This window comes from Narcine bancroftii, chromosome 1 (genome assembly GCF_036971445.1).
Source record: "Narcine bancroftii isolate sNarBan1 chromosome 1, sNarBan1.hap1, whole genome shotgun sequence".
In the NCBI taxonomy this organism is placed as follows: Eukaryota; Metazoa; Chordata; class Chondrichthyes; order Torpediniformes; family Narcinidae; genus Narcine; species Narcine bancroftii.
In genome coordinates, this window is record NC_091469.1 from 332,763,029 (window position 1) to 332,781,172 (window position 18,144).

Sequence of the window (18,144 nt, forward strand, 5' to 3'; positions counted from 1 at the left end):
TTTATTGATATTTCTGCTTCTGTTAAGTATACTATGACGTCATCTGCAAATAGACTGATTTTATATTCCTTCTCTTTTATTTTTATCCCTCTTATTTTATTTTCTGTTCTTATCAGTTCTGCCAGTAGTTCTATAGTTAACGCGAACAGTGAGGGAAATAGTGGACATCCCTGCCTAGTTGACCTGCTTAATTTAAATTGGTTTGATATATATCCATTTACTGTCACCTTCGCCAATGGTCCCTTATATAATGCTTTAATCCAATTAATATATTTCTCTGGTAGGTTGAACCTCTGTAGTATTTTAAATAAATAATTCCATTCTACTCTGTCAAAGGCTTTCTCTGCATCTAAGGCAACCGCCACTGTTGGCGTCTTGTTTCCTTGTACTGCATGGATTAAGTTAATGAACTTACAGATATTGGCCGTTGTTCGTCTTTTCTTAATAAATCCACTTTGATCTAGTTTTACTATTTTTGATACACAGTCGGCCAATCTGTTGCTAATAGTTTAGCTATTATCTTATAATCTGTGTTGAGTAGAGATATTGGTCTATACGTTGCTGGTGTTAGTGGATCTTTCCCCATCTTTGGTATTACTGTAATTATTGCTGTTTTGCATGAATCTGGCATGTTTTGTGTTTCTTCAATCTGGTTCATTACTTCCATGAGAGGAGGAATTAATAAGTCTTTAAATGTTTTATAGAATTCTATTGGGAGTCCGTCCTCTCCCAGCGTTTTATTGTTTGGTAGTTTTTTTAATATATCCTGTATTTCCTCTATTTCAAATGATCTTATTAATTTATTTTGCTCCTCTTGCAAATTCGGTAGTTCAATTTTAGCTAGAAACTCATCTATTTTGTCTTCTTTCCCTTCGTTCTCAGTTCGATATAATTGCTCGTAGAATTCCTTGAAGTTTTCATTGATCTCTGTTGGGTTATATGTAATTTCTTTGTCCTTTTTCCTTGATGCCAATACTGTTCTTTTAGTTTGTTATGTCTTAAGCTGCCAAGCTAGTATTTTGTGCGTTTTTTCTCCTCGCTCATAATACTTTTGTTTTGTCTTCATTATGTTCTTCTCCACCTTGTATGTTTGTAGCGTTTCATTTTTTTTTTGTCTGCCAATTCTCTTCTTTTTGTTGTATCTTCCCTTGTTGCTAATTCTTTTTCTGTACTTGCTATTTCCCTTTCCAGCTGTTCTATTTCCCGATTGTTGTCCTTCTTCATCTTAGTTACATAACTTATTATCTGCCCTCTGATGAACACTTTCCTTGCATCCCATAGTATAAATTTATCTTTCACTGATTCCGCATTTATTTCAAAGTACATTTTAATTTGTCGCTCAATGAATTCTCTAAAGTCCTGTCTTTTAAGTAGCATGGAGTTTAATCTCCATCTATATGTTCTCGGTGGGATGTCCTCCAGCTCTATTGCTAATAACAGGGGTGAGTGATCAGATAACAATCTAGCTTTATATTCCATTTTTCTAACTCTCCCTTGGATGTGGGCTGACAACAGGAACAGGTCTATCCTTGAGTATGTTTTGTGACTATCCGAATAATATGAGTATTCCTTCTCCTTTGGGTGATATCTCCTCCATGTATCCAAAGGTTGCATTTCCTGCATCAATTTAACCATAAATTTGGTTACTTTGTTCTTTCTGCTAGTCTTTTGTCCAGTTTCCTCCATCTTTGATTCCAAATTAAGGTTAAAGACCCCTCCTATCAGTATATTCCCCTGCGTATCTGCAATGTTCAAAAAGATATCTTGCATAAATTTTTGATCCTCTTCATTAGGTGCATATACATTGAGCAAATTCCAAAATTCTGAATATATCTGACACTTTATCATTACATACCTCCCTGCTGGATCTATTATTTCCTCCTCTATTTTGATTGGTACATTTTTATTGATTAATATAGCTACTACTCTGGTTTTTGAGTTATATGATGCTGCCATAACATGCCCTACCCAGTCTCTTCTTAATTTCTTGTGTTCCACTTCAGTTAGATGTGTTTCCTGCACGAATGCTATATCAATTTTTTTCTTTCTTCAGTAAATTTAACAGCCTCTTCCTTTTGATTTGGTTATGTATTCCGTTAATATTTATAATCATATAGTTCAACATGGCCATTTCATACTTTGTTTACCTCTCATTTCCACTTCCTCATCATCACCTTTCCTCCTTATCCATTTCTGTTTTCTTTTTTTGAACACACTGTAAGACAACACTTCTAAAACATAAAATATTTCCACTATTCCCACATCTAAAATTCACTTAACCCCAAATGTCCCACCCCTCTCTGAGTTGCCCCTTGTCCCTTGCCGGGCAACCACAATTCCCCTCTCCATTTGGATTGCCAACCTGCTCGCAAGCATCAACTGATTTCACAGTGACTGTAATTCTCTCCCACCCAACCCCCTCCAGAAAAGACTTTTATCTTCACATATAACAAAGCTCACCCTCTTAATTACCCCCTTACTTCCTTTCTTCCCCTTCTTAGTTCTTACTTATACATTATTTTTCTTCTTTATATGAAGTTTGTCATCATTCTTGTTCTTGTTACATCTCTTCATCTCTCTTTCTGTTTTGCAGGTGTTCTGCAAATTCTCGTGCTTTCTCCGGATCCGAGAACAGTCTGCTTTGCTGCCCCGCGATAACTATTTTAAGCATCGCTGGATATCTTAATATAAATTTATAGCCTTTTTTCCATAGGATCGATTTTGCTGCGTTAAATTCCTTCCTCCTCTTCAGGAGCTCAAAACTTATGTCTGGGTAGAAAAAAAATTTTTGACCTTTATATTCCAGTGGCTTTTTGTTTTCTCTCATTTTTTTCATTGCCTTCTCCAATATATTTTCTCTTGTCGTATATCTCAGGAATTTTACTAGAATGGATCTTGGTTTTTGTTGTGGCTGTGGTTTTGGGGCTCATGTTCTGTGTGCCCTTTCTATTTCCATTCCTTCCTGTATTTCTGGCATTCCTAGGACCCTGGGGATCTATTCTTTTATAAATTCTTTCATATCTTTGCCTTCTTCATCTTCCTTAAAGCCCACTATCTTTATATTGTTTCTCCTATTATAGTTTTCTATTATATCCATCTTCTGAACTAACAACTCCTGTATTTCTTTAACGTTTTTATCAGTTTCTTCCAATTTTCTTTTTAAGTCGTCCACTTCCATGTCTATGGGTGTTTCTCGTTCTTCCACCTTTTCTACTCTTTTCCCTATTTCTGTCATCACCATCTCTAATCTACTCACTTTTTCTTCTGTACCTTTTATTCTTCTTTTTATTTCATTAAATTCACGTGTCTGGCATTCTTTTATTGCTTCCATATATTCTTGAATTTTTTTTAAAATCTTTGTACCGTCCATTCCCTTTATCTTCTATTTCTCTGTGCAGAGCTTGATGTTCTCCTTCTTCTTCTTCTCCTGTGTCTGCTCTAGGGTTTGTGTCTTCTTCTTCTCTGCTTTGTATCTGTGTCTTTTCTGACTTTCTTGTTGGGCTGTTTGTCTCAGTTTGTTGGGGTTTTTTTTAATGGTGTCTTGATGTTGGTCCTCTTCTTCTGGTCTGGTTATCTGTTGTGTCTCTAGTTTCCTTTTTTCATTCTCCTCCCTCCCGTTCCTGTTATTTTCTGTATCTTCTCATTGGGAGCCCTGCTGTCAGGTCTTTCTCAGCTGTTCAAGCTGCGGAGTTCTACTCCACAGCTGGTCCCCTCTCCCATCGGTGTTGCGCATCGCGCATGCGCACCTCTGTTTGGCTCCGTGAGCCATCTTTGTAGTACTGCATTCAGTGGGTCGCGACCCTGCAGGGTTTCTACTGACCTCAGGGAGTGGGCTCGTCTTTCCACGGCGGGTCCCTGCTTCTTCGTTCACCTTCACCTTTCTTTTCCAGCGTCTTTCCTTCTTCTTTTCTTCCCGTTGTTTTTGGCTTTTCTTTCTTTGGTGCCATTTCCTCCACACCTTTATATTTTATTTGTTGTGGTTTGTGTGTCTGGGGCTTTGCTTTTTCTTTACTTTTTTCCTTCTTTTCTGGAGAGGGCTGGTATTCTCCTACCGGCCACTACTCCATCACGTGACTCCTTGGCTTTCTCTTCCTGAAGTCAACAATCAGCTCCTTAGTTTTGGTGACATGGTGTGCGTTTGTTATTGTTGCACCATTCAGCCAAATTTTCAATCTCCATCCTGGAGATTATACAACCCACTACTTTGATATCGTCAGCAAATTCATAAATGGTGGTTTTGTACCAAGCCACGCCCTCATAGGTGTATACCATGTAGATCATGGGGCTAAGATGCAGCCCTGTGATACTCCAGTACTGATGGAGATTGTGGAGATATCCTTACCAATTCTCACTGATTGTAGACTGGAGGTGAGGAAATTAATGATTCAATTACACAGTTGGGTGGTGAGTCCCAGAACTTGGAGTTTGCTGACCAATTTTGAGGTGGTGACGGTGTTAAGTGCAGAACTGTAATCAATAAAGAGCATTCTGATGTATGCATCTTTGTTGTCCAGAAGTTCCAAGGCTTTCTGTAGAGCCAGTGAGATTGCATCTGCCATAGACCTGTTGCTGCGATAAGTGAATTGGAACAGATCTCTGTTGCTGCTCAGACAAGAGTTGATATACTTCAACTCCAGCCTTTCAAAACATTTCATCACTGTTGATGTGAGTGCCGCTGGCCACTAGTCATTAAGGCAGGTTGCCACACACTTCTTGGGCACTGGTATGATTGATACCTGCTTGAAACAGGTGGGTACCACGCCCTGCTGGAGTGAGATGTTGAAGATATCCATGAATGCATTGGCAAGTTAGCACAGAATTTTAATATTTAGCTGTGTATGCATAGGATAGCATCATTAGGGAACACAGGAGTGTGCAATGGTGGTGCTTCCTTGTTTTTATGGTAGAATCAGGCATAAAAGGGAGTGAAACTTCGCCATCTCCTACTGCACCATATTTGGTTTCGTAGGAGGTTATGTCACTTAGCTGTCAGGTATCCTTCATTGTTTCCATTTTCCTTATGCTTTCCTTATGCTGTAGCTGCTACTTCTGTACTCATCTGGATCTCTGGACTTACCATAAATACTCATGTGATAGTCGAGCTTTTTTGGAGCAATTTTTCGGGTCAAATTTAAATGGGTCATACTTTTGAGGGGATAAATTCACACAAAAATCTAAAAATACTGCATATACTCATGTAATAGTTAAATTTCGGGGACCAATTTTTCAGGTCAAATTTCGGGGGGCTATTAATTTTGATCGAGATAAGTACCTGCATCTTTCAAGGTGTCAGGAGCTTGGATGGCCGGCACTGGGTTGTAAATCCACTAACAGAGAGTTGGGAGCTTGGACAGGCGGGTGGCTAAGGCAAGGGTTCACAGTCAGGGCATTAGGAGCTCAGATTGGCAGGCAGTCTGGGCCATAAATGGTGGGTGGGGGGGGGCAACTTTTACACAAGTCATATGGAAAGCATGTGATTTTGGGACGAAGACTGGGGGGGTGGGGGATGTCAACTGTAACGCAGAATCAACGATTACATGAGTATACAAAGTAAATGCCTATGATCTGATTTCTCAGCAGATTTCGGATTTCATTGTTCATCCAGGGCTTCTGGATGGGGAAAACCCTGAACGATTTGGTGTAGAGACACATTCATACACAGCTGTTTTGATAAAGTCTGAAACAGCCCTTGTGTAATTTTCACCTCGATCCAGGACCATCCAGGTGAGGCAGAGCTTTACCTGCACATTGTCCGACCTGATCTACCACATTCAGTGTACCCAGTGTGGCATCCTCCACATCAGTGAGACCAGACACAGACTGGACGCTCACTCCACCGAATACCTGCACTCTGTGTGTGGGTCTGAACTTGAAATTCCTGAAGGCAATCATTTCAACCCCCCTAGCCTTTCCAACTTGTCTGTCCTCGGCCTCATTCATTGACAGCGGGAAGCTGAGCATTAACCTGAGGAACAGCACATCATGTTCTTCCTGACAAAAAAATACACAATCAGAGCAGGAGAAGGCCATTCGACCCATTAAGCCTGAGATTCTGGCTGATCTACCATGGATCAGCTCCTGACTTTTCCCCATGACCCTGAATTGCCCAATTTTCAAAAGACTTCGGAAAGTCTTCTAACTAATGGGATGAATATCAATGTTTCTAATTTTCGGTCACACCCCACCTCTATCCAGTTTGACTGTTTCCATCTCTTCCTTGCTCACTCCTGTTCTAACTTTTCTGTCTAACATTCTAGCTGTCTCTCCACCTCCCCCACCTTCTGTCCTATATCCTTTCATCTCCTGGAAGCTCCCCAACTTCTCCTGCTCTCTTTTTTCTTCCCTTATTTGTATACTTGACATCATCCCTTCCTACATTAGTCCCAGTGAAGGGTCTTGACCCAAAGCACTGATTGACTACCCAAGGATGCTTCCTGACTTGCTGAATCCCTCCAGCTTCTCATTGTTTCCTCATCAGTGTTTGTTTGGTGTGTTGGTGACGATCTGATATCTATATCCTCGTGAAACTGACATGCCCTGGCATGAACATTACGTTAATGTTACCTAAAAATGGACAATAGATAAGGAATTGGATGCTTGCCATTCCTATGGAATCTATGGCTTGTCATGTATGGATCAGTGCTTTCAAGAGAAAAAATTGAGTTTGGGATGAAAATAGAAAGAAATAATGTGGCTTTTATTTATAAATAATGTACTATCTAATACAGTACAGAGCATGTTCTGTGAACAAAAAAAATTGTAATTATCTCATGGACTGCTAGTGGCATTATGATCTCATTACTCCTGTTCTTCCCACATCCTCCAAGCATATCTCTGCAATGATGGCACAGTCTGGAGTTTTTTCTGAGTGCTCAAAAACCTTCCTTGGAATAGAGCCAGGTACCATTTTCAGCTGTGGGTAAATTCATTTGAATTCTATTTACACCATTTTATACAACCGTAAACCATAGAACATTACAGCACAGAAAACAGGCACTTCCACCCTTTTAGTCTGTGCCAATCATTTACTCTACCTAGTCCCACTGACCTGCACCCAATCCATAGCCCTCCATACACCTCCCATCCGTGCACCTGTCCAAATTCTTTTCAAATGTTAAAATTGAGCCTGGATGCACCACTTCAGCTGGCAGCTCATTCCACACTCCCTCTGTGTGAAGAAGTTTCCCCTTTCCCCTTTTGCCCTTTCATCTTTAACGCATGACCTCTGATTTGTATCTCACCTACCTTCAGCAGAAAAAGTCTATCTACATTTACTCTGTCTAACCCCCTCAATACCTCTATTAAATCTCCCCTCATTCTTCTATGCTAGGGAATAAAGTCCTAACCTGCTTAACCTTTCCCTGTAACTCAGTTCTAGAAGTCCTGGCAACATCCTATTAAAGTAAAGTAAACCTAGTTATTATAGGCCTGTATGTCTGATGTCAGTGGTGGGTAAATTAATAGAAAGTGTTCTTAGAGATGGTATGTACAACTATTTGGAAAGACAGGGATTGATTCAGAGTAGTCAACATAGTTTTGTAGATCACGTCTAACAAATCTTAGAGTTTTTCGAGGAGGTTGATGAGGGGAAGGCGGTGGATGAAGTAGTGAACAGGATTCAACAATGGTTGGATGGGAGATGCCAGAGAGTAGTGATGGAAAATTGTTTGAAAAATTGGAGTCTGGTGACAAGCGGAGTGCCTCAGGGATTGGTACTGGGTCCACTGCTGTTTGTCATATATATTAATGATCTAGATGATAGGGTGGCAAATTGGATCAGTAAATTTGCAGATGATACAAAGGTTGGCAGTGGTATGGACAGTGAGGAGGATTATCAAAGCTTACAGGGTGATTATAGGACAGTTAGAAGAGTGGGCTGGAAGATGGCAGATGGAGTTTAATACTGATAAATGTGAGGCGCTACATTTTGGTCGGACTAATCAAAATAGGACCTAAACATTAAATGGTAGACAATTGAGGAGTCCAGTGGAACAAAAAGATTTAGGAGTCATGGCACATAATTCTCTAAAAGTTTAATCATATGTGGATAGGGTGGTGAACAAGGCAGTTAGTATGTTGGCTTTCATAAATCAGTGTATAGTATACAGGAGTTGGGATGTTATGTTGAAATTGTATAAGGCATTGGTGAGGCCAAATTTGGAATATTGTGTGCAGTTTTGGTCGCTGAATTACAGGAAGGATATAAACAGTATAGAGAGAGTGCAGAAGATATTTACAAGAATGTTGCCAGGGTTTCAGGGTTTGAGTTACATGGAAAGGTTGAGCAGGCTGGGACTTTATTCTCTGGATCGTAGAAGGTTGAGAGGTGATTTGATAGAGGTATTCAAATTTATAAGGGGGATGGATAGAGTCAATGTGCATAGGCTTTTTCCACTGAGAATGGGGGAGATTCAAACAAAAGGGCATGGATTGAGAGTAAAAGGGGGAAAGTTTAAGGTAAACGTAAGGGGGAATTTCTTCACGCAGAATGAACTTCCAGCAGTGGTGGTAGAAACAAAATCGATGTTAATATTCAAGGATATGTTGGATAAGTATATGAACGGGAGAGATGTGGAGGGTTATGGGCCAACAGCAGGTCAGTGGGACTAGGTTGGAGAAGATGTTCGGCACAGACTAGTAGGGCCAAACTGGCCTGTTTCTGTGCTGTAATTGGTTATATGGTTATAAATCTTCTCTCCGCGCTTTCAATCTTATTGATATCTTTCCTGTAGTTAGGTGACCTAAACTGCACAGAATACACCAAATTTAGCCTTACCAATGTCTGAAACAATTTTATTATAACATCCCATCTCTTATACTCAGTACTTGATTTATTAAGCCCAATATGCCGAAAGTTCTCTACAACCCTATCCGCCTGTGATGCCAGACCATTACAGTTTGTGCCCAATATTCAAAAAGGAAAAATCCACAAAAGCCCCAGGTCAGTCAGTCAAGTAAGTCAGTCCAAAAGCACAGTCCACAGAATTCAATCTCAAAGTTCAATGTCAAAGTTTGGTTCTTTAACTGATAACAAAGGACATCGTATTGAACATTGGAGAGAGAAATTACTGATGTTGCATTGCAGTAAACTTACAAATTCTTACTTATGAGGCATGTACATTTCACACAGCACTCCAGCTGCCCTCTGCCACTCCAGCTGCCCTCTGCCACTCCAGCTGCCCTCTGCCACTCCAGCTGCCCTCTGCCACTCCAACTGCCGCTCTCTGCTTCACAGCTGGATTCTGCCTTTGGATTCTTGAAAGTTCCAAGCAATTGGCGAGTCAGCACTCAGCTTTACCACAAGTTGCACAGTGTTCTTAGCAGAAACCCATCCTTTATAATGTTAGTTCACAGTCCAAAAGGAGTGTCCATGATCCATAACAATATCAATGGTAATGTATTTTTAATTGGATAACAGCCATTAATGAAAGCAGTGAGCTACAAACAAAGACTTGTCCAAATGAGGGACAGTTGTCTCAGGAAACTGCTCACCTCCCACAGATTTCCCCTGTAATATTATTTTCTTAGTCTTCGGAGGGCTAATTTTCATTTAAAAATTGCCCCCAATATTATTTAAATCAATGGAAATGAATGCTTTTGTTTATTTTATTGCAGAAATTATTTTGTAGCCATCGGTAAATTCATTGTGGGGCTTGAAGATTTTGAATATGATTGGGAAACCAATTTTTCACAGATTTAGTTATATCAGATGGATTGGCTTTTCCAATAGTCAAGAATCCTACCTTTACTGTTTATGATGCAATCTGAATGACTGATGCGCCCAGCATTCACCTCTACCCTCAAGTGAATTCTTTCAGCCTACACACCTATGAATCTGCACCAAAATTGAAAATAATTCACTGCATTGTAACAGTGAAGCCTTTTTAATTCAGGAAATGATTGCCCTGAAAACTCCCTTCAGCGATTGATAACATTGAATCATTTTTCTGTTCAAGCTATAGTTGAGGACCAAGGGCTTTGTCAAATGCAACTCTATAGTGTGAACAATTTTTGTTTATCTTAATTCCAAGGTTTCAATTATTTTACAATTATGTATTCATTTATTGAAGATGCATTTTTTTTAACTGCTGTTGTGATTATAATTCATTTTAATTACTTGGCACGTTATTCGTGTTTATTTATATTCATTTGTTGGTAAAATAATCATTCTTGTGAGGGAACTAAACACTTCTTACAGTGAATGTGGAATTATATTTTCTCCAAGGATAAAAGGGAGCAGTTTATGTGGCAATGGGAAACTAAGGGACATCTGGTGAGATCAGGTCAGGAAGGAGTTGATGAGAATGGGTTTATTGTCATCTACAGAAGTACAATGTACAGATGTACCTAAATTCTTTATCACTGCCGCCATACAGGTATGCAAGATTCACCAAATACAATACAACACGTTAAATTACCCCAAAATGGAAAAAGATAGATAGATAAATAAATGTTCACAGTTTGGACAAGAAGAAACGAATGGTGTTTCAATCATGCAAACAGGTGTTTTGATGGTCCCAGAGTAGTTCATGATCAGTGCACCAAGGGAAGGTTCAAGATCCTGATAACTGTTGGAAAGAAACTGTTCTTGAACCTAGAGGTGCTGGTCTTCAGGCTGAAAGGAGCAATAAGAAGAGGTTGTGACCAGGATGAGGGGGTCCTTTATGTTGTTGACTTCCTTCTTGAGGCAGCCTCTCACGTAGATGTCTGCAGTGGATGAGAGGTCCGAGCCTGTAATGCACCAGGCTGGATTTAAATGTGAGGGCACTAAGGAATGTTACTAACCAAGGGACTTGGGGGCTCAAGTCTATTGTTCTTGGAAAGTGGAACATAGGAGAGGACAGCGAAAAAAGCATATCACATATTTGCCTTCATAGGTCAGAGTGTTTTGTTACAACTTTACAAAACACTGTTGGACTACACATGGAGTATTGTGTACAATTCTCTAAGAAAGATGCAGTTGTACTGAAGAGAGATTCACCAGGATGTTGCCTGGATTAGAAGATTTCACTAACCAGGAGAGATTGGATCAGCTGGGCTTATTTTCCTTGAAGCAGAGGAGGTTGAGGAGTGACTTGATAAGGGAATATAAGATTAAAGATACATTAATGGAGTAGACAGTTGGAATCTTTTTTTCAGCATAGTAGAGATATCAAAAACAAGAGGTTTAAGGTGACAAGAAGGAGTTTTAAAAGGTTTTAAGGGGAGTTTTCACTCAAAGTGGCTGATATCTGGAACTCATTGCCAGAGGAATCTGATACCATCACTATGTTTAAAGAAACATTTAGATAGGTATTGGAATAACCAGCACATAGAAGTGTACGGATTTAATGCCAGCAAATGGGATTAGACTAGATGTGCAAAAAGGTGGGCAGAAGGGCCTGTGCCTGTGCTATACAGCCCCATTAATCTGAAAGTCAAGAGACGTTACAACCATCCCTGGCAGCCCATTCACAACTAAGACCACAGCGGTTCTGCCTGAAGAGAAAGCATGGCTTCTTCCAAACAAACCTCCAGTCATTGGCCTTACGAGTCAGTCGATCAAGACAGCAGATATGTGGGAAAGCCACCAACTTGAAGCTTCTCTTTCAGGTTACTCAGCCTTCTGATCTAGCAAAATATTAATATTCCTTCATCAGCATTCAGTCACATCCTGGTACTCCCTGCCCAACATAAAAATCCTCCTACATGGGCTGCGAATGTGGCTTATACCCCCATCTCAAGAATATGTAGACCCTCAACAAAAACACCAATAGTCAAGAATCAGTCCAGAATGGTCAGTCTTGTATCAAGCTCAAAAGCTTATTGGGACTAAATCACACCCTGTGATTATTACCACTGTGACTTCATTCTCTCTTTAAGGCTGATTGTGATTCATGACTCTACACAGTCTCTGTCAGCATGGATTCAATTTAATTAACCAATAGAATGTGGTTGCTATCATACTGTGGAACGGTTTCTCCACATTATGAAGTGAACGGATCTTTATAAAATCTGATAAATCCTTGAAAAGATTAAGATTGAAACATTGCAAAGCAGGCTCGTTATCATCTGAAAGCAGGGGTTCAATTGGTTCTGACAAAGACTCTGTGGACAAGATGTGATTATCTAGTTTTCATCCGAATGCTCCATCAGTGCATCACTGGACACTTATCTGGATTGAACTCCATCTGCCACTCTTCCACCCAACTCCGCACCCTGCACTTTAGTACGAATCTTTTTAATGCAACATTAGCCATTACTGGCTTTGTTTGTGGATGCATTTTTTGCGAATTAGGAACCACCTTTGCTTTTAGAATTTCACTTCAGTAGAAGAGAGGAAGTAACCCACTGGTGACTGTTATACAACTGCTACAGCACACAACGGCGCATCAAATCTGTGCTGTTCCTCTTTCGTAGTCCTCCAAATGATCTTTCCATAAAAGTCATGTCTGGAAAGCTCCCATCTTCCACAGTGTTAAGTCTCTCCTTGATGAGATAAAGTGTCCCTCACAATAAACCTGGGTAGAGAACACGGCCAATGTCAATGATTCTGACTCTTCCTGAAATTGGGGAAGTGGTGAGCAGTCAGGGTCCATTCTTGGAGAATTGTTTTTTTTTATTTAGACATACAGCACAGTAATAGCTCCATGTCACCCAATTAACGTCCAACCACCATACGTTTTGAAGGGTGGGAGGAAATCGAGTGCCCAAAAAAACCCATGTAGATGGGGAGAGCATACAAACTCCTTACCAACAGTGCCAGATTCAAACCCTGATTGCTGGTGGTGTAACAGCGTTGCACTAACTTCTACACTAACCGTTTAATACAAACCATGCCAACCACTTCCTGCTGGAAAGAGTGAAGATGCAACCACTTATGTTTGGGGAACCAGGCGAGGGACATTCCCATTTTCAGTCGGCTGTACATCTGTAGACATACCAAGAAATGGCGTATGTAGAATGTAGGAGTTTCATTCAGAAGTGAAGTAATGAGAGTTCCTTGATGTGCATATAACATCCTCAGGAGGTTGTGGAGGGCAAGGCTACTGACCCCCATCGTGACAAAATTTACAGGAGCATAATTGAGAGTGTCCTGTCTGGCTGCATCATTGTGTAGGATGGTAGCTGCAAACCATTGGACCAGGTCAATACAGAGGATCATCAAAATAGCCAAGAACATCACTGGGGTCTTCCTTTCCTCTATTGATGCCATTCACCAGGACTGTTGCTTAAATAGGGATCAAAGGCTTATTGAAAATCCTTACATCCAGCACACAGTACCTTTGACCCACTATCAAGAAGGAAGTACAGGAGGATCAAAATCATGACTGCCAGGCTGGGAAATAGTTTCTTTCTGCAGGCTGTGAGATTGATGTAACCTTGGGTTTCTTATTTACATAAATAAATAATATAAAATAAAATAAGTGTGTATAAATATTTCATTTAAAATGATGATTAAGTGCTATATATTATCTGCATATGAGTATGCACCGTGGTCAGGAGAAATGTTGTTTTATCTGATGGTGTATTTACTGTACCATAAGATGCTAATCAACCTGAACTTTAGGGCGCATGTGCTCCCCTCAGGATGAAAGTTAAGGACAGCTAATTCAAGGAATCCTGGATATCAAGGGATGTCAAAGACTGGATAAAAAAATAAGAGGAAGACTGATGCAGATATATGGACTGAAAGGACTTTACATGTCTAAGGGATAAGAGTAACCCTTAAAGACAGCATGGGATTTGAACCCCAGTCCTGATCGCTGGCAATGTGAAGGCTTTGCGCTAACCACCGTGCCAACCATGCCACGCCTTTGACAAGCTCCCTCATGGGAGACTGATCCACAGAATTAAAGTCCACAGGATCCAGAGCAAGTTGGCACAATGGGCTTGGTAATGGGAGAGAGAGAGGAGTGGTGGAAGGTTATTTGTTGTAGTTGGAAGCCTGTGACCAATGGTGTATCATCAGGGTCAATACTGGGACCTTCACTGTTAGTTATATACAAGACTAATTTAGGTGAATGATTAGCAAGTTCATAGATCACATAAAAATTGCCATTGTTGATAATATTGAGAGTAGTCTTAGGTTGCAGGATAATATTGAAAAGCTTGCAAGTTTACAGTGCAATGGCAGATGATATTTATCGTGATAGATGTGTGGTGATTTAGTTTTATTTTAATGATACAGCACAGTAGAAGGCCCTGCCAGCTCATGAAACCTGTACTACCCAATTACACTCTATTAAACTACCAACCTGATATGCCTTTGGAACGTGGGAAGAAACTGGAGCACCTGGGGAAACCTTCTCGGTCGCAGAGAGAATGTACAAACTCCTCGCAGTCAGAGTTGGATTCCAACCCAGGTTGCTGGCGCTCCCATGGTATTCCACTGACTGCTATACTAACATCTGCCATAGTGATGCATTGTGGGAGATCTACTAAGAGCAAGCCATGAGGAGTGGAGCGCAGCAGTGTCACTGCCGCCTCACAACCTGAGTGACCCTGGTTCAACCATGATTTCAGGTGTTGTCTGTGGAATTTGCACCTTCTTCCTGTGACTTCTTCCACTTGCTCTCACATTCTTTAACATGCAGATTGGTGGATAATTGGCTGTGTGTGGGTGAGGGGTAGAATTGGGGGAGGGAGAGTTGATGTGAGGGTGGGGAAGAATAAAATGAGTGTGCATAGAGCGAATGTAATGAGGGCCGATGTGGACTTTGGAGGCCTAGTGAGCCTGTTTCCATGCTGAATGACTCTATGGCAATGCATGGTGAGACCATCAGGAGTAATGAGGAACAGAATCCTTGTATGCCAAGCCAATGATTGCTGACAGTAGCAACACAGGTAAATAAGATGGTGAAGAAAGCACACATGTATATTATACCAGTTCTGGGAGGTTATGGTAGAATTATATAAAACATTGGTTAGGTCACAAATGGGGTCTTGCTGTTCTGATCATTTGAGATTTGGAAAGACATGATTATATTGGAGAGGGTGGAGAAGAGATTAACCAAGATGTTACTTGGGTTGGAGAATTTCAGTTAAGGGGAACCTGATAAGAACATTATGAGCGGACTAAATGGAGTCGGTGGCAGGAAACATATCTCCGTTGCCCCATCGATGACTCAAACCAAAGGGCATTGGCAAAGGTGCAGGTTAAAGGTTTAGAGGGGATCTGAGGAAGGATTTATTTCTCCTCAGTGGTTGGAATCTGAAACACCACCTCACTGTCTAGCAGAGATACATACCATCACAATACTTTGGACAAGTGTTTGGACAGATACTGAGATCACCAAGCCATTGGAGACTGCAAATCAAATGCTCACAAATGGAGCTAGCATGGCTCAGTACAAAAAGCTCAGGACAAGCCCTGTCAGCTGAAAGGTTGGTTATTGCATGGCTTCTGTTTGACTTTCTCCACACAGAATATACACCATGGAAATAGCCCATTCAATGCAACAAGCACACAACTCCTTCTATTTGAATCAACCCAATGAACATTTATATTACAGAATTTAATGCAGCAAACATCCCAGAAAGAAAGTTGATACTGAGCCAGTTGGGTGATAAGGGGGGGGGGGGAAATGACCAATGGCTAGGATAAGTGTTGCTTTTAAGGAACATCGTAATGAGAAAGACAGGTAAAGATACTGAGGGAGTTTGGAACTTGTCCAAATCCAATAAAATTTGGCCACAATTGAAAGAGCATTGATTCAGGATCCCTTTATTACACAAATTTTCCTTCTGCGTGCCGTAAGGCAGACAAAGACCCCCATGAGTGTTGGCTCAGACTGATGTCTCAAAGGCTGTGGGCTGAGGTGAATTCATAGAACCTGCTATAACTACAGAAGCCTTTTCAAGATTTAATCATGTTCTTGTAAGCCCAGTATATAAAAAGGTAGAGTTTTATTAATATAAAGTAAAATTCCCTTGATAATTAGAGTGGACCCTCCATTCATACTTTGAAGTGTTTTACCTATGAATTTCTCACTCTCAAGAATGGCTGCAGAAATAGTGATGACACCAAGTAGAGCACAAAGGGACAGTGCACACACTGGTTAACACTCATGTACAAAGCAAACCAGCCTGTTTACATGTTGTAATTTGTGCGAAATGTTCAATGCTGAAATATCATAAGCTGGCTTTCAATCTTCTGTGGGGAGGCAGCCCAGTCAGCGTAGTGGTTAGCGCAACGCTGTTACAGTGCCAGCGATCGGGACCAGAGTTCCAATCCCACGCTGTGTGTAAGGAATTTGTACGTTCTCCCCAGGTCTGCGTGGGTTTTCCTCGGGGGTGGAGGGAGAGGGATGTTCGGTTTCCACCGACCATTCAAAAATATACCAAGGTTCTAGGTCATTTGGGTGAAATTGGGCGTCACGGGCTCATGGACCAAAAAGGCCTGTCAATATACTGTATGTCTAAATAAATAAATTCTCTCTTCCCACAGGGCTCATTGATCACATCCGCAACTTGTTCATTGAAGCCACAGCCCTCTACCTCGAAATGAATGATAAAGGGTGTGTGAAGAGAGCAAGCAACCTGCTCTTATCTCTGATTGATATTCTACACAGCATGCTGAAGCACCTCTCCAACATTGTCCGACTCACTTTGCAGGTAAGATGATGCTAAAAACACAGAGGAATTCAGCAGGTCTCGCATCGTCCATAGGAGGAAAGATATACAACCAACATTCCAGTTTTAACACAGAAAGTTGTGGGTGCCTGGAATGTCTTGCTGGGGATGGTGGTGGAAGGTGAAACATTGGGGGCATTTAAGAGACTTTTAGACAGACACACAGATGGAAGAAAAATAGTTCTTTTTTTCAGGAAGGGATAAATAGGTCAGCACAACATTGAGGGCCAAAGGGCCTGTACTGTATTGTTCTATGTTCTATGTCCTAATTTGTGGCAGTGCATGAGACCAAGGACAGCAAGGGAATGGGGCAGAGAATGGAAATGGGTTGCCACTGGGAGATTCCCGGTATTGCAGCAGACAGAGCTGAGGGGTACCAGATGCAGTAGATGACTGCTGCAGATTCATAAGTGAAGTGTTGCTGCATTTGGAAGGACTGTTTGTGGCCCCAAATGGTGATGAGGGGGGAGGTGTGGACACAAGTGAAGCATCTTGTCATTCCCAGGTATGATGATGTGGCTGAATTCCCAGTTGTATAGTCTTGGGTTCAGCTGATATATTTCTCCAGTTCATTATTTTAGTTTTTGTGGGTGATCATTACCAATGTTACACCACTTAAACAGTTTGTAGGGTTGGAAAGTGGCTGATTGGAAGGAATCAGTTGTGTGTGTGTCCAATGAGTAACAAATCTCTCATTGGAAACCAACAAGAACCTTCCTGAGTGGTAACCATTTACCTTTCAAGCATCAAAGCCTGGTGAAGATTCATAAATGTTAAATTCTGTGCACAGTATTAGAATTGCCTGGTACCAGTGATCTTGGAGGAGTGAGAAGTGAGATTGAACTGTGAATCAAAGAACTTTTCCGAACAGTTACACATTACATACATGTGTGCTTAGAATTAGAAGGAGGTTAAGTTAGGTTAAGTTGAGCTAATAGTAATAAGTTAAAGTTTGATCCTGTTCTCATGTTTAAAGATAATTACAAGTAATTTTGTTTAACTAATCTTTTTTCTTGGTGAATTTCTATTGCTCCTGGGTTTTAGGGTCCTCTGGGCCCGTAAAAAGATGCAATTAAATTAAATTTAGACATACAGCATGGTAACAGGCTATTTCAGCCCACAAACCCACACTGCACAATTGCACCCAATTAACTTTCAACTCCCATTACGTTCTGAACGGTGGGAGGAAAGCAGAACACCAGAGGAAACTCATGCAGACATGGTGGTAATGTTCAAACTCCTTGCATACAGCGCATAATTCGAACCCCGGTCCCAATCGCTGGCACTGTAACAGCATTGCACTGACCGCTACGCAAACCATGCAATTGGCCTACTCATCAGAGATGTTGGATCAACCATGCTCCCAGTGAATGGCCAAGCAGACACTTTGAATAAGGACATTTACTAAAGGCTGGCCTACTTTATTCAGCAGATTGAGTTTGACAGCTGTGAGGTAATTTTGTAGCTCCACAAAACTCTGGTTAGACCACACTTGGAGGATTGCATTCAGTTCTTGTCGCCTCATTAGAG

General features: G+C 40.9%; 1 protein-coding gene across 12 annotated transcripts in view; it reads left to right on the top strand.

The window, feature by feature from the left end:
* ulk4 (unc-51 like kinase 4) overlaps window positions 1-18,144 on the top strand; it is a 655,266-nt gene that overhangs the window by 547,739 nt on the left and 89,383 nt on the right. For 8 of the 12 annotated variants that reach the window (XR_011348088.1, XM_069908808.1, XM_069908832.1 and 5 more), the window contains one exon: window positions 16,430-16,596. Coding sequence is in view for 11 of the 12 variants with exons in the window: in XM_069908808.1 (XP_069764909.1) it covers window positions 16,430-16,596 (167 nt within the window). In the remaining variant the exon portion in view is untranslated. Of the gene's footprint in view, window positions 1-5,577; window positions 5,720-16,429; window positions 16,598-18,144 lie in introns of those variants that run through there. The other 4 variants (XM_069908860.1, XM_069908868.1, XM_069908845.1 and 1 more) reach the window with 3 other exon arrangements.